The following is a 15693-nucleotide window of genomic DNA, read 5'->3' on the forward strand; positions in this document are numbered from 1 at the left end:
CATGCAGGAACCTATCGCAGTAACCATTTCTGTGCGCCATTGTCATCGTGAAAATCATAAGCTCCATAACCAGGTTCATTGCCGCTGCGTCTTGCAAAGAACTCAAAAGTTGTCGGGTATTCAGAAGTACATATGTGTTTGTCGAAGTGTTGCGACTCTCTTAACCACCGAAACCGTAGAGAGTTCGTCCTTGTCTCTTGAGAGCATAGACGACGTCGAGAGATGTGACTGTCTTTCTCTTTGCGTGCTCGGTGTATGTGACGGCATCTCGGATGACTGATTCGAGGAAGGACTTGAGGACACCTCGTGTCTCCTCATAGATCATGGCTGAGATACGCTTGACACCACCACGACGAGCGAGACGTCGGATAGCTGGCTTGGTGATACCCTGGATGTTGTCTCGAAGAATCTGAAAGGTATATTAGTCTGATGTTGTTCGAGTCAACGATGTGGTTGCGATGCTTACCTTTCTGTGGCGCTTGGCACCACCCTTGCCGAGGCCCTTGCCACCTTTACCACCTGCAAGATGAGTCAGTATGTGTCTCTTATAGTCTCGGTGTAGTGCTGAGGCAAGTCGTGATACATAAAACGCGTGATCCGACGCGTCTTGATAAGATGCATCGATGACGATGAGGTCGGTGGTGATGATGGCAGCGATGAGGATGTGTACTTACGTCCAGTCATGTTGATAGATGTATGTGGTTGATAGAGTTGGATGAATTGAAGTTGTGGTGGTTGAAATTGATTGGTATTGGATGAAGGTGGTATGCAGTGTAAACGTGTGGAATATGCTGAAACAAGAAAGAGAAAAGGTGGAAAATAGATGGAGGGGAAAAGGCGAATATATGCGCTGCAGGCAGGGGCAAAAGATCAGCCCAGCAGTCACAACTAAGATCAGTGCTTGGCACGGATTGCAGGTGCAACTGATTTTAGGGCAAAAGTAATGATCAAAAAGGCCGCCTGCTTTCGTGACTGTCAAACTGAACGATAAATGAGCCAATCATAATTCGCGTGGAAATGATCAAAGTTGCAAGCACGCTAAAGCGCGGCTGCTCACGTGCCGGCCCCAAATCATGCCTTGTGAGCAGACTGTTTAATTTGCCTTGTTTGCTATATTGAGTGGAATCAGGCAACGCTCAGCTTGAAATGAGCCATTGAGCATTGATTACAAGCTATCTTCCCAGCTCTTATATTGCCGCACAGTGCACAATGTCCCAGTGATGCAACAATGACCCTGCTTTCACTGACTCGACATGTATGCCGTCTGCTTGTTTGTCTGGCGTAGAACTGGCCAGAGTTTCTTAGGCCTTCCCGAAGAAGATGATTCAAGCAAGCCTTCCGTATCGCTCAATGCGGACTCGGCACTGTTCGAATTCGAATTCGAATGATTGATGAGTCGTTTGCACTTCGCCATGATCCATGATGTGCTGGCGCCAGAAGGATGGTCCGTTAGATGTGAACACGAAATTGCCCTCGCCTAATGGTCCTGAAATGTTATGCCCGTCCATCTCTGTCGTCGTATGCCGGACGCCCCCGTCTCGCCTGGAAGTCGTGCAGGGCAAGCCGGTGCATTCTGGAGTCAGCCTCTCTGCTCGCATCAAGCCCTGACTCGATCTTGGCAATTGAAGTCATCAAACCCTTGCCCTGCGCGTTGCTCAACAATGGTTACCAAAGCCGGCGTTGAAGATGGTTTCATTCGGTCCCCTAGAACCCTCTATACTCCCTCCTCTGCTTCGTCCTATAAGCCGTATAACCCGCATAACCACCCCCTACCACCATAAAGAACACAATAGTTTTGAAAAATAACCAACCCCATCCACCACTGCTCTTCTGACTGCCACTCTTGAAATTTCCACCTTTGCCTATGTTCCTGTTCGGCGGGCCACCTTGCGCTCCACGTCCACCGCTACCCGCAACAGGACTATACAAGTTCTTCGTGTCGACGTTCACAATATCAAAGTTGTCGGACAGTTCCCCAGTATGCGCGCTGAAGCCTAGGTAGGCAGTATTCGGCATCTTGATCGGTCCCTTCCCATCATCAGCTGTGACCTTGAAGCATTGCGTCCACTGATCCGCCGTCTTGTACTGCAGTTGCAACTCGAGAGACTGGTCTTGGAAATATGTCAATTTCGCTTTGCTCGGTACCGCTGATCCTCGTAGACCTCGTGCCTGCACCAGTATTAGCATTGCTACTCCCATGGCCAGAAATGACCCTGATTACCGAGCAACCCCCAAGCTCATTCGCCTTCCCATCATGCGCCGAATCATAAGTGGTCTTCCCGTCCCCCAGCATAGCCATGACATACGGAAACACAACACCTGGCCTGTTGTTCTTGTACGTATCGAAGAACAAGCCCAACCCCTCAAACCGATCCGCATGTCCAAACACAGGGCCAGGTTGCGCCCGCTCTTTCGTCACCCACAGCGCAAAGCCATCACCATGTAGATTACCCTTCCCACTTATGCTGAACTCGAATTCGATCTCCCAATTCGTGGCCGTGAGCGGGATCTTGCTGAAGATCCAACCTGATTGCGAAGGGATGTCTGCGGCAAGACGGACGTATGAATCTGCGCGAATGATGGTGTCGCCGCCAAAGTCCCACCATCTGCTAGCCATGTCGGAGTCTAGGTACGGTGGTTGAAGGGAGTGTGTCCGTAACTACACATCGTTAGTAGTGTGGCGTGCATGTGAGCATATACCATACTGGTATAGCCTTCATCTCACTGTTCTTGTCCGCCTGTACAGCCGCACTCGAGCCTGTGAGCCATGTTGCCAGGCACAGTAGGCTCGTTACTGTGCTTAGGCCAAACATCTTGACCTGCTGTGCTGATTACTGCAAAACGTGGAAGCAGATAGGAATGAGGAATGGAAGGACGGATGTCAGGCGAGCAACCAGTGCTCTCGAAGCAAACAGGCTATACAGCTGTATATACTACTCAGGAGTATCACAATGGCAAAAGTGTCGATTCAAGCATCTCCAATTGAATTGAATCGTGTTCACATGCGACATTTCCAGAAGCGACGCAAGCCAAGCTTCCGGGAGGGTTCGACGGCGGTTCGGTTGACTTTCCTTCCAGAAAATAACGTCCAGATGCACAGGCCGAGCCAGGTACGATGTGGCTACCTTCCATCGCTGGCGAGCAGCTGCTGCGATGGGCCCGATGAAAAATATGGGAAGCTACCAGTGTAGTTCTAGGCAAGAACAGACACTCGTCTACACAGAAGTGTCTTAGTGTTCCTGTGATTTATGAGCAATACTCAACGGTACCTCCACGAGACTGTCAAGTCCGAAGTCGGAATTTATTCCATGCCACCACATGGCGAGCAAAGTCAGTCTCATAAGTATCCGAAGGTCAGGATTTCGAAGTTGCTAGTAGGTATATATACGCCATGTCCTCTGAGAAGTCTCCGAGGTCTTTTTATATTTCGAGAATCGAGTCAAGTCTGGGAGGGTTGATGCTGTCGGTGTCGGTCTACTATATCCCACTTCAGATGGTACCACACCACTAGCGACATCCTCTCCTCTGGACTTGTGCCAAGCCGAGCTGCCACTATCAACGTGGTCTTTCCGACGAGATCACACACCCTTTCACTACTGTCTACCACCTCGACCCTCCCGCAAGCCTCCAAGATGCCCCTCTTCGATCAGCTCCCACCCTTCCTCCAGGGTCTCCTCGCACCAGCCCTCCTCTACTACCAAGCCGTAAAGTCCTACATCACAATCCTCCTCCAAAGTCTTCTCAACGACCGCCAAGTCCCCACCGACCTCCGAGCTAAAGCGTTCGGGCGATTCTGGTGAGTTTCTGAATGACCGTGCCGGTGTGAGGTCATCCAGCCGCACGCGAACCTCGATGCCTAAGACATATTAGACAATGTGTCCAGCTCGGATTGCTAGGCGCTGGGCAGCTAAACTCCTACCAAAAATGGTCCTGCCGTTGCAGACGTACTAACCCAGAATCACAGGAACCAAATCTCCCCCCGCCCCGACCCCACCACCCCCCTCATCGGCAGCGCAACCCTCGTCCCGCCCCTCCTCTCCCAAGCGTCCGGGACAGTCCTCGACGTCGGCCCCGGCAACGGCAGTATCCTCCACAACTTCGAGTCCGCCGCGCCCAACATAATACAGATCTACGGCGCCGAACCCGCAACCGAACTCCACAAAACCCTCCGTCTCAATGCCGACGCCACGAAAATCGGTCGGAAGTATGAGGTGTTATCCGCAGATGCCGGCGCCGCCTCGATTGCGCGGGAACTCGTGCGGGCGGGGGTGATTAGGGAGGCGTCCGAGGCGAGGGAGGTCTTCGACACAATCGTGTGTGTGCGCGTGCTCTGCTCTGTCCCCGATCTACGCTCCACAATCACAGATCTGTATACCTTCCTCAAGCCAGGCGGGAAGTTACTCGTCTGCGAGCACACCGCTAACCCCTGGCGGACGAGGAAGGGGAGTGTGATTGCGCGGGTGATGCAAAGTGTGTATATGTTGATGGGGTGGAGTTATTTTGTGGGTGATTGTGAGTTGACGAGGGATATTGAGGATGAACTTAGGAGGGAGGGCAAGGGGAGGTGGGAGAGTGTGGATGTTGAGAGGCATTTTGGGAAGGCTTGTTTGACGTATGTGAGTGGGGTGTTGGTGAAGAAGGGCAAGTAGGGCTTGGGTCTGCTTAAGTGTCTTTGAGGGTTGTAGAAACGGTAACTGGTATTGTACATTGTACAAGATCTTCATTCTCATAAACAGCCGAGCTGAGATGTACTGTACAATTTGTCCAAATCTCCCTTCGGGTGGTATAATGAGCAGATGTTCAGACACTGGTATACACGACGCATGAATATTCCGTCCTGTGTCTTTCCTGCTGCTTCGGACGGCTTTTGAGACTTGCGAGCGTGACTGCCGACATTTGCATGAGCGTCAACCTCACCTATCGAAGACCGCACGCAGCGCATGTATTTGTGCCGGCCATCTGACGACACTTGCGTCTAATTCTGCAATCGAACCCGTGGCGCCACGTCTGCTCATCGCTGTGCCGGCAAATGCCGCAATACACACCGATCCAGGAAGTCTACCCATCTACCCTCTTCACAAACTCCCCCCTGTCAACCCTCCCATCCCCGCCTGCCCACCCATCGGCCCAAGCTCACTCTGCGCCCTCTTATAATAAGCCTTACTAACCGTATTCCACCCATCAATATACTTCTCCATACAACTACTCAGACACCCCTGCTCGCGAGAACTCAAACTCGTCCCGGGATCCGTAACACAGTGCTCGAAGCAGTTCTCGTTTATCTTCTGGATCAGATACTTGCCGTTCATGAGGTTGACTTGGGCGTTTATGGCGTTTTGGAGGCGGGTTTTGGTGTCACCGGCTGATTGACCGAGGCCGGAGAAGGGGGCGGGGGAGGAGAGGGGTGGGTTTGAGGTGTGGGTGGGTGTGGTGGTGGAAGATGAGGAGGAGGAGGTGTCATCGTTGTTGTTGGAGTTGCCTCCGCCGAAGAAGCCGCCGAGCATTTTGGAGAGGTGGTGCTGAACGGGGGGTGGCTAGGGATGGTGACAAAGTCGAGCTATTGGCTGATGTTTGCTTTGTAGGCTGCTTTGCTTGGAGGTGTTGATGGCGAATCTGACCTCGAGTGCGGATTGTGTTGCTTTGACCTTGGTGGGTAGCGAATGGGTAAGGAGGATGTGGCCGCTCGGATATTCTAAGGCAAAGTCTGATGATAGCCCGAGGTGGTAGATTCCGTTGTGATATGCTGAGTATGGAAGCGATCTATGAACTTTTCGAAGCTCTGAGCAGAGATGGGATTCAAAAGATGCATGCTCGTTGCGCTACGGTGCACCATTGAGCTTCGAGTTCTGGCCTGAGGCATCAATCATCGGGGTTGCTCCTGCCTCATCATGGCCTGTATTATTTCTTGTAGACCAGATCGTGTTGTCGGTTGCTCAGGATTTGATTGTCTCCCGATCCCAGAACGGACAGCGAAACCTGATGACCTACACGCTCGTTGAAGCTAAGTTGCATACTAATCTCGGTTGGAAAGCCTCCTTGTCCGAGTTTCATCTTCAAGCCTCGGGTCCAAAATGATGCAAGGCATGGTCAGATAAGTTATCTTCATATTGATGGTATCCTAGATCAATCAAAGATGCAAAAGCCATCATTGCAGTTCCTCAGCTCTTGCTGGTGGTTTGCCGCTTACTGGCTGTGTGCTGCGCCCATCGTAATCTCATACAGCTCATGTAATCAATAGTCCTCCAAATGATCCTTCCGAGCCCCTCCTGCATCCGACACGACATCGGCCATGAGCAGAAGTATGAAAGCGTTCGTGTACGATCGCGTCGCTACCTACCTGCGCCGCTCCCTTCCTTCGTTATTCCATACATCGTCTCCCATGCAACATATCCAGCTTGTCCGGATCGGTACTTGCTCTATTGATGTGTCGCTCGCTTCGTCTTCCAACATGCCATTTCCAGGACACTCCGGTTGCCCAGCTGGCTTCTCTCGAGGTTTTCACTGCGTTCGTTGCGTCGTTTAGAAGTCCACGAAAAGATGACCATGTCTATCCATTGGTTAGCAGGTGTCCATATTGCAGAAGTCTTGAGACTCACGGATCATCACCCTTCCTACCATATTCCTCCGTCTCCTCGGGATATTTGTCAAACTGACTCGCATCACCCGCACCACCCTTAACCGGTGGCACGTAGGGCGCATCAATATCTTTCTTGACCAGTCTCTCCCATGTAACCTCCGCAAACCAAGCATGGTTCTTGATGTCGTTTGGTCCGCCGTGCAAATTGCCCAGTCTTTTCGTCAGGTCACTCGTGATCAATTGAACCAGAAGGTCCTGCGCATCGTGATGGATATATGGAGGGTATTTGACTCTGCCTTTAAGGATATTCTCATAAATCTTGACGGGTGACCCACCGTCCCAGAATGGGGTGAATCCGCAGAGCATTTCGAAGATAAGGATTCCAAGGGACCACCTGGCGCAGTTGTTAGTAGTTTCAAGATTCTCAGCCTCGGTGCGGCCTACCAATCGACTGATTTATTGTAACCTTTTGAGGCTACCACTTCCGGAGCAAGATAATCTGGCGTGCCGCAGAGCGTCCAGGTAATATCTGGCACGTCTTTGGCAAAGCCGAAATCGGTGATCTTGAGATGACCGTGCCTGTCGAGCAGGAGGTTCTCTGGCTTCAGATCACGGTAAATAATATTCTGCGCGTGTAGGTATTCAAGGGCAAGTGTCACTTCTGCGGCGTAAAACTTGGCGACTGGGTTTGGGAATCTCTGTTGAGGGTGTTAGCTTCCGCTCCATTACATTCTTGTTGACTTGTCGCTCACCTGTGACTTCCTGAGCAAGCTAAACAGCTCACCACCCTCGATGAAGTCCATGACCATATATAGGTTCTTGGAGTCTTGAAATGTGCCCCAGAGAGTGATTAAGAATGGGTGCTTGACTCTCTGCAGCATCCTCCTCTCGTCATTTGTATGTTCGATCTGCTTCATCTTGACCACTTGGGCTTTCTTCAACACCTTGACAGCATAGTACCTCTGGTTGTGCTTGGATTGAACGAGATGCACTCGACCGAATGAACCCGTTCCGAGTGTTCTTTCAATCTTGAAGTCCGACAGTGTGTATTTGCCCTTCGTCTGCCGAGGCTGGTTCTTGCTCTCGACGGCACCCCCAGCGGGGTTCACCAGGTTCGCAACGTTCATATCGGTCTTCTGAGCGTCGCCGTTCGCTGCAGCCTTTGTACCAGGGTCTGGATTTGTGGTCACGGCAGCTTGCTGTGCATTGGGGTGTACGCGGTCGTTAATGCCAGGCTTGGAGGAGTCGGCTGTAGTGGGCTTCGAGGATGTTGAGCTTGAGCCAGCTTGCTTGTGCTGCACGGGCTGAGAACTGCTGTGTGGATTCTTGTCTTCCTTTGTCTTGCTCCTCCCCAGTAGTTTGCCAAAAGTAGGCATGGTCGGTTGTTTGTTTCGAGACTTGCGAGGTCGCTTGCGTTGACAGGTGCACTGACCGGCTTCAAACGAATGACGCCAGATCACCCAACGCTCTTTCCTCAACCAGCCGGTAGCTCTCGCCTACTCACACTATTGTCGTGCCGATGATTAGTTACTACAAGGTTGCGAATAGTTGCATGCAATGATAGGGAGTCGACGACAAAGCAACGACGTGAGCGGCAGCGAGTCTATGCCTATGTACCAAGTCTAGACTTGGAAGCTTTAGGAGAGGGGGGAACAATGATGGAGGCAGCCGGGGCGAGCTGCGATGTAAACCACGAATCGACCAGTCAGATGCACTTCCCGAGTAAACCACGAGGCAGAACGGAGCTTGCGATTGTAACGAGCCAACTCGAGGGGCAATATGCGCGATCAGGGTAGAGTTGATCAGATGAGGTTACAGTGAGCAAGCTACCAAGAAGTTGACTGCTCTTAGCCAGATACCCGGGAATCATAAGCTATGACATGCTTTTGGTGGAGGGGAACGCACGCCGGCTCGAGGCGTCCACAATTGGCGCGAACTGATGCATGTGCCAGTTTCAGAGCGGGGGAGGAGCTCATAGATTACTTTTTCTTGTCTCGCAGCTTCGTGGCTGCAAAAGTCCTGGATCCGTCCCATAGTAGTGGAAGGTGTATTGTTGGACAGACACGCAACTCTCGTCCAGAGGACGACTGCAGCTACTCATGGGGCATGAGTACGAAGTGACCGCGGCATCGGCATAATCGACACCTTCGCTTAGGGTCGGCGAGATCACGTCGGCAGGATGCCGTATCAAGCCACAGGATGCATGAAGGGTCGGCTGCAACTCGGATACCAGGGCAAAACATACATGTTGCGGAATACATGAGCTCTATGGGGTATCATATCATCCTCGTGCAAGTTTCATCTCTTTCGTGATCTCGTCAACGATCTCCTGGGCTTCTCCTGCTGTTCGGGCCTCAAAATCATATCTTTTCGTCTCGGTCCCTCTGCGAACAAAGAGTCGAACAAGCTTTGAATGCTTGCTGCTGATCTTGCATCGCATGACGTCCGCGAATGCAAATGAGTTCGTCTTCGCGTTCGAGTCGATCATCGTCTTTCCTGTATCTGCTGGCATGTTATGCAACATGTCTCCATCGAAGACCAGCACTCTCGCACTGCTTTGTGAGAATGATGTGACTCTTCTTCTTGTCACATAGTACTTCTTGAAATTACTTGCGCTCGCCATCATGTCTTGCTTCTGCGCAAGTGGATGCAGAATCTTTTGGCCCTTCTTGCCTTTCTTGTCCTTACCAGTCGGGCCTTGGATGTCGAGCAGCAACGGTGCATTCGGCGAAGCACTTCCTGGGGACCCTGTTAGATTTGATGGACCAGCGCCGAACCTCTTTCGAACAAGGTCGAGGTCCGAGCGAGTTCCCAGTGCCTCCACAGTTCGGTCAAGGGCAGCAACAGTGTTAGTTCCTGCAACTTTCAGCACGAACCCAGCTTTGTCCAGATTCCATCTGCGGCATACGAGGTCGAGTATTTCGGCAATGTAGCTGTCCGTAGAGATCTCGACCTTGGTTGTCTGCCCGATCGTGTCAAGGTCAAAGTATTTGACTCGAACGGTCTTGGTCGTGCCTAAACGTGGTGTAGAAGTCATTGCCATCGGCGCAGGTTTATCGGCAGGAGTCAACCCTGTATTCGCCAGCGCCGAAGCGAACGGCTGCCCTGCAAGCAATGGATTAGATCGACTAGAGCCTCTGGTCGCTAACGGTGGAGGAGCTAGCGCTCCGGTCGTAGAAGGCTGTTGCTGCGGCTGAGGTTCACTCGACAGCATTTCGGCCTTTGTGGGTGAGAACATAGGTGTTTCCTTCTCATTTGCCGCGAACTCGCGAGACGAGGCTTCTACTAATGCAAATTCATCAAAAGCTCTGCCCCGAGATCGGCCTCTCGCACCTCGATTGTTATTCATGGTGAAGTCTGACATATGGCCTGTACGAGATAATGGAGGAAAGTCATACTCAACTTCGCCATCTTCAACGAGGCGCAGAACCCATTTGTTGACGTTTAGCTGCTCAGGCTTGAGTTCTGGTTTGAGCTTTTCTTCACAATAGCGCCACAGTGATAGGCCAATTGCTTCTGCCACGATGACAGGCTCACCATCCTTGGAGGTCTTCATCAAAGGCATTTCGAAGGGATCCTCAGGGTCTTCCGAAAATGGTGCGTAGACTTTGATCCACAACGGGTTGGGCGAACCTTTGCCCGAAAGGCCAGCGTACCTCTGAATTGGATTGCTGGTAGATGTCTGTGCTTTCAAAGCTTGAGACAGTAAGCTGACGGGTTTTATCATGCTGATAGGCCGAGGGGGTGGGAGAGCCTGAAGTGCTGGCAAACTTTTCATCTTCTTTGGCGACTCTGATGGCGATCGGATCTCAGCCTGCCTAACACCAGCCAAAATTGGCGAAGAGGTCTGAAGATTGGGTCCTCCCATGGTATTAAGTAGATCTGCCGAGTCGACTGTTTGCCCAAGCTCAGAAGAAGCAGCAGAGTCAACAGAATCTCCATCAGAATCATCGGCTTCCACATCCTGTGGATCTATGCTGTCGGTGCGTGAAGGGTCTGCCTTCAGTGCATCCGCTAATGAGACAGATTTTGGGGCTTTTGGAGCACTTATTTGTCGCCTTTGGAAATAGCTAGGGTCAAGTTCGTTTTCGGACGACATGTCACTGCTCGTTGTGGTATCTGCTCTAGCACGTGCTTTGACAGCTTCTACGGCTCCCAGAGAGCCTCCGCGCTTTCTCCCATCAGGCTTCGATGGGGACGTGACCATAACATCTGGCCTCTCTTGTGATTCAGTAGCCTTCATTGGAGACGAGCCTGGTTGGTCGCGAGCAGGCATCTTGGCGAATTTGATTTGCTGAGCAGCACGTTGGGTCGTACCTTCGTCATCATCACTTTCGTCACTCAGATCACTGCTATCGTCGTCGTCGATTTGTTCTCGCCGGCGTCGGCGTTTGACGTTAATTCTTGGACCAACCGTGTCATTCGATTTGCGGCCAGTAACCATGCCTCCCTCGTCCTCGTCATCGTCTCGAGATTCCTCTCTGAGTAGGACGCCCCCACCTCCGGCTTGGAAATACTCTGTATTGATTGCGGTGGGGATGGGCGGGGAATAAGTTGGTTGAACTGCGTCTGTGGTCCAGCCAGCAGCTCTGAAGCCAGGTGTATTGAGAATAGAAGAGTTGACATTGATGAGACGATCACCAATGCCATCCTTGCAACTGTTCAGGTAAGTAGTCCGTAAGTACCATATCGCGAAACTGCCATGGTTAGCATCATATCTTAAGAATGGATGTGATAGGAGGCAAACTCTTCCTGCTGTGAGAGCGCCATGACGACGCCTCGCGACGCATCGTATGCTCAGGATGGAGGCCCGATGTACATTGTCGTGTCCAGCACACTTTGATATTGGACATGAAGAACGATTCTAGAAGGGCCTGAAGATGACACTTGAGACAGCGTTGTCCTGCTCAGCCGGTTCGGCTTACTTGCTTGACAGGGTGATCCAGCCAGATTCGGTCTAGTGGATCTGCGGGATGCCCTAGCGTGGTCGGGCAATGACGCAACACGCGCATTTCAATTTGTTTGAGGAAACAGCAAGTCTCGCAGTCTGCAGGCACACTGCACGGTGGGCAGGAAGGCGCAAGGCTTACGGCATTTGAATAAGTAAGGTACATTTGGTTGCTAATAATGCCATCTTACGATCTCTTGTCTTACCTTTCCTTCGAATAGATCGGATTATTGCCAATCATGGGTTGCCCTCACATTCAGTCTTCCGACCTCAACCCTCCTCGCCCCAGTCATTCGGTGTATCGAGAAGACTGTACGCAATGCTTCGATTCGATCGATGATCCAGCTGGCCTGGATGTGTGCTTGACCTGCTTCAACGGAGGCTGTGCAGGCGACCGAAAGCACGATCTGGTACATTTTCAGTTTACCAGCCATCCTCTTGTTCTTAACATTAAGCGAACGCGGAAGCACGTACAGAGAGATGAGCCTCCCCAGAAACTTACCAAGGTTGCCATCGAAGCAGAAAGGGAAGAAGATAAGTACGACACGAGAGCGCAAGTAAATTGCCTGGCATGTGAGATCGAAGACATAGACCAGAGCTCGGGGAAGCTACCGCAAGTGGTCGATGGTATCCTGAAAGCTAGCACATTCGCAAAGCAAGAGGAAGTCAAGGCCTGGGAGCTAGAGATGACCACATGCGAGCACACCTTATGCCTGGAACAACAGCCAAGCAGACAGATTGCATCACAAGATCTTGGCCACTGCTTCATGTGTGACTTGAACGAGAACCTCTGGCTGTGTCTGGAATGCGGCAACTTAGGCTGCGGCAGGAAACAGTGGGGTGGCTCTGGCGGCGAGGGCCACGGGCTAGCTCATGTTGACCAGAGTGGTCATGGTGTTGCCGTCAAGCTGGGTTCCATAACAGCTGAGGGTTCTGCAGACGTTTACTGCTACAAATGCAATGAAGAAAGAGTCGATACCGAGCTGACCGCCCACTTGGCCCACTGGGGCATCAACGTTGCTGATAGGCAGAAGACCGAAAAGAGTCTGATGGAAATGCAGGTTGAACAGAATCTGAAGTGGGACTTCTCCATGCTCACCGAGGACGGGAAAGAGCTCAAGCCTATATTCGGCCAAGGCTTTACTGGTCTTAAGAACATCGGCAACACCTGCTATCTTGCAAGTACTGTTCAGTGTCTGTTCGATCTACCAGAATTCCAACAACGATATTTCCATCCGAACGAGCCTCCTCCGCAAGCCACTTTGCCGGCCGAAGACCTTGAAACACAGTTACGCAAGCTCGCGGATGGCATTCTCTCCGGCCGATACTCAAAGCCTGACCCAAACATAGTTCCTTCCCAATCAGAAGAGTCAGAAGTGCCTCATCCCAAAGGTCTCAACCCTGCCATGTTCAAGCACTTAGTAGGCCGGGGTCACGAGGAGTTTTCTACAATGCGGCAACAGGATGCCTTCGAATTTCTACTGCATTTGTTCAAGCTCATCAACGTCTCAAACAGTCGCAACCCGGATCAAGACCCTGTACAGTCCTTTCGCTTCTCCATGGAGCAGCGGCTGCAATGCATCTCATGTAAGAAAGTCCGATACCGTACAGACGAACAAGACAACATCTCAGTACCAGTGCCTGCGCGACGAATAAAGTCGACAGACGGCTCGACCGAGGACAAGGATAAGAAGGATGAATTCGAGACAGTGTCGTTGAAGGAGTGCTTAGACATTTTCACAACTACTGATACAGTCGAACTCACTTGCCCAGCATGTGGCTCAAAGGATGGCTTTCTAAAGTCAAGCAAATTCAAGACTTTCCCTCAGAACCTGGCTGTCAATGCTAGAAGATTCGAACTTGTGAACTGGGTCCCAACAAAGCTGGATATTCCGGTGCAGGTGACTGACGAGCCATTTGAGATGAGCAACTATATGTCTTCTGGCAAGCAGCCAGACGAGGAAGAACTACCCGAGGATGCAGATCCAGGTAGCTCAGGGGCAAGTGCCAACACATTTGTGCCGAATGCGGCGGCGTTGGGCCAACTGGAGTCTATGGGCTTTCCACGACCAAGGTGTGAGAAAGCCCTTCATGCTACTGGAAACTCAGATGCAGAAGCAGCGATGAACTGGCTGTTTTCCCATATGGAAGACCCGGATATTGATGAGCCGCTCAATCTCGGCGGCCCTGCTCCAGCAGGGGGCGCAGACGATGCAGAAAAAATCGAACAGCTGGCTGCCATGGGCATCGGTGCGCCACAAGCACGAAAAGCGCTCAAAGAGTGCAGTGGAGATGTCAATCGAGCACTAGACTGGGTCTTTAGCCATCCTGACGACCAAGGAGATTTCAGCGAGGATACACCATCGGAGCCGGTAGCGCCTAAAGTGTTGTCCGGAAGCTCAGAAACACCAGCAGTCTTCGAACTTGAGAGCATTGCATGCCATAAGGGTTCGAGCATTCATGCCGGACATTATGTTGCCTTCGTTCGCAAGGAGGTCCCAGGAGAGCAGGGCCGGCAGTGGGTGCTATTCAATGATGAGAAGGTAGTCAGAGCGGCTGATATTGACGAGATGAAGAAGTTTGCATATGTGTACTTTTTCCGACGACATTGACGAGATATGATAAGACGACAACATGAGCATTTGTGGGCGACGCTTCGCAGTGATGCCGAGCGAGCGATCTCGAAAAGCTAATGAACAACATGGATATACCATAGAAGTAGATTTGGTAGAGCAAGTGGCTGCAGCCTCTGAACTTGTTGTGAGTGAGACCTCTTCGAGCATTATGTACCGGTCAATAATGCTTCTTGCTTCTCGCGCTCGTCTCGTGCTCTGTGATGACCTTCGACCGAACCCAGGCTTTCTGAATGACATGTCAAGCTCATTTGGTCATGTGCTACGATGAAGTCGTGCTGAGTTAGGTTTCCCCACCAGCCCGATACCGCCCATGCCACTTACAGTTCGTCAACAACGATTTCCCACATGGTCATAAATCTCCAAAAGATCACAATATGAGCTTCGTCAGTCACGCGGGTCGTGACACTGCCTGCAACTCCTAGAGGTAACACTCCTTGATACATCTCTCTCCTAAGAAGAGCATACCCCAGCTTTTCATCGCACAATGTATGCCATCTTCGCGTACCCTCTATATGGGCTGCTGGCCTATATAGGCATTATGATCACTGCATTCATTGCATATACCTTCATACCCTCTGCACCGCTAATACTAGGCTTCGTCGCTCGGTCAATGAGCGCGTACCTTGCTCTTATCATCGCCGCAGCCTATGGGACAATAGCTTCCGCAATCCTCAAGCCCTTCGATCTGCACTACAAATACGCCCAATATTCAACTGCCCGCGCATTCAAGTACATTGGGAAATTTATGATCGGAGTCGAATTTGACATCGAAGGAGATGGCAAAGAAATCCTCGAGAACACAAGACCGGCTGTCGTTGTGGGAAACCACCAAACGGAGCTTGATATCCTTGTGCTAGGAACGCTGTTCCAGTACGGCTACTCGGTTACAGCAAAGAAGAGTCTGGCGAGAATACCATTTCTGGGCTGGTACATGTTACTCTCGGGAACTGTCTTCATTGACCGAGCGGATAGAGCACAAGCATTGAGGGCATTTGAGGGTGCAGCGAAGGCCATGAAAGAGAGACAACAGTGTGTGTTCATGTTCCCAGAAGGCACAAGAAGCTATTCTACCGAGCCTATGCTGCTACCATTCAAGAAAGGCGCTTTTCATATGGCTGTTCAAGGTCAAGTACCAATTGTGCCTACGGTGGTGGAAAATTATAGCTATATTCTGAATGTCAAGAAGAAGAGATTTAATGCTGGCAAGGCCCGAATTAGAGGTAAGATTGAATCTGAATATGACACGTTTGCATCAACTGACATTATCCAGTGCTCAAACCAATTTCAACCAAGGGCAAGACAGCTGCCGATGTTGACGCTCTTCTTGCCGAAACACGAGAAGCCATGCTCAATGCGCTGAAGGAGATGGCACAAGATTCACAGTCTATGAAGGAAAGCAATGTCTTGTCCAAGAAGACTTCATGAGCAGCAAGCACTTTGCTAGCACTATCCTTACAGCCGACAGGCCGTATACCATTCCCAAGTGGAGCAAATCATACCGGTATCAGATCACATCGACTCTCGAAAAAGGG

The 15693-nt window shown here is 51.2% G+C and overlaps 8 protein-coding genes across 8 annotated transcripts; 3 read left to right on the plus strand and 5 right to left on the minus strand.

Moving 5' to 3' along the window:
- Positions 1-160: 160 nt before the first annotated feature.
- On the minus strand, positions 161-684 carry HHF1_1 (Histone H4; the record flags this gene model as incomplete). Its single annotated transcript, XM_064868706.1, has 3 exons — positions 161-409; positions 467-519; positions 675-684. The coding sequence occupies 3 exons, from the start codon at positions 682-684 to the stop codon at positions 161-163; spliced, it is 312 nt and encodes a 103-aa protein (XP_064734203.1).
- Positions 685-1704: 1020 nt separating this feature from the next.
- Positions 1705-2813, minus strand: PMZ80_000254 (uncharacterized protein; the record flags this gene model as incomplete). The annotated part of the gene is made up of 3 exons (XM_064868707.1): positions 1705-2169; positions 2222-2659; positions 2706-2813. 3 exons carry the CDS (start codon positions 2811-2813, stop codon positions 1705-1707), a joined length of 1011 nt encoding a protein of 336 aa, XP_064734204.1.
- An 819-nt stretch (positions 2814-3632) lies between these two features.
- Positions 3633-4649, plus strand: PMZ80_000255 (uncharacterized protein; the record flags this gene model as incomplete). Its single annotated transcript, XM_064868708.1, has 2 exons — positions 3633-3796; positions 3965-4649. The coding sequence occupies 2 exons, from the start codon at positions 3633-3635 to the stop codon at positions 4647-4649; spliced, it is 849 nt and encodes a 282-aa protein (XP_064734205.1).
- Positions 4650-5075: 426 nt separating this feature from the next.
- TIM13 (protein translocase subunit) lies at positions 5076-5504 on the minus strand (the record flags this gene model as incomplete). The annotated part of the gene is made up of 1 exon (XM_064868709.1): positions 5076-5504. One exon carries the CDS (start codon positions 5502-5504, stop codon positions 5076-5078), a length of 429 nt encoding a protein of 142 aa, XP_064734206.1.
- A 1015-nt stretch (positions 5505-6519) lies between these two features.
- Positions 6520-7953, minus strand: TPK2_1 (cAMP-dependent protein kinase catalytic subunit; the record flags this gene model as incomplete). The annotated part of the gene is made up of 4 exons (XM_064868710.1): positions 6520-6547; positions 6597-6971; positions 7022-7275; positions 7330-7953. 4 exons carry the CDS (start codon positions 7951-7953, stop codon positions 6520-6522), a joined length of 1281 nt encoding a protein of 426 aa, XP_064734207.1.
- Positions 7954-8858: 905 nt separating this feature from the next.
- Positions 8859-11347, minus strand: AVO1 (Component of a membrane-bound complex containing the Tor2p kinase; the record flags this gene model as incomplete). The annotated part of the gene is made up of 2 exons (XM_064868711.1): positions 8859-11274; positions 11325-11347. 2 exons carry the CDS (start codon positions 11345-11347, stop codon positions 8859-8861), a joined length of 2439 nt encoding a protein of 812 aa, XP_064734208.1.
- A 417-nt stretch (positions 11348-11764) lies between these two features.
- Positions 11765-14137, plus strand: ubp14 (ubiquitin C-terminal hydrolase Ubp14; the record flags this gene model as incomplete). Its single annotated transcript, XM_064868712.1, has 1 exon — positions 11765-14137. One exon carries the CDS (start codon positions 11765-11767, stop codon positions 14135-14137), a length of 2373 nt encoding a protein of 790 aa, XP_064734209.1.
- Positions 14138-14645: 508 nt separating this feature from the next.
- On the plus strand, positions 14646-15586 carry SLC1 (1-acylglycerol-3-phosphate O-acyltransferase; the record flags this gene model as incomplete). Its single annotated transcript, XM_064868713.1, has 2 exons — positions 14646-15381; positions 15432-15586. The coding sequence occupies 2 exons, from the start codon at positions 14646-14648 to the stop codon at positions 15584-15586; spliced, it is 891 nt and encodes a 296-aa protein (XP_064734210.1).
- Between the last annotated feature and the right edge of the window lie 107 nt (positions 15587-15693).

The sequence above is a fragment of the Knufia obscura genome (genome assembly GCF_036327395.1).
Source record: "Knufia obscura strain CCFEE 5817 isolate CBS 148926 chromosome Unknown scaffold_1, whole genome shotgun sequence".
Classification (NCBI taxonomy): Eukaryota; Fungi; Ascomycota; class Eurotiomycetes; order Chaetothyriales; family Trichomeriaceae; genus Knufia; species Knufia obscura.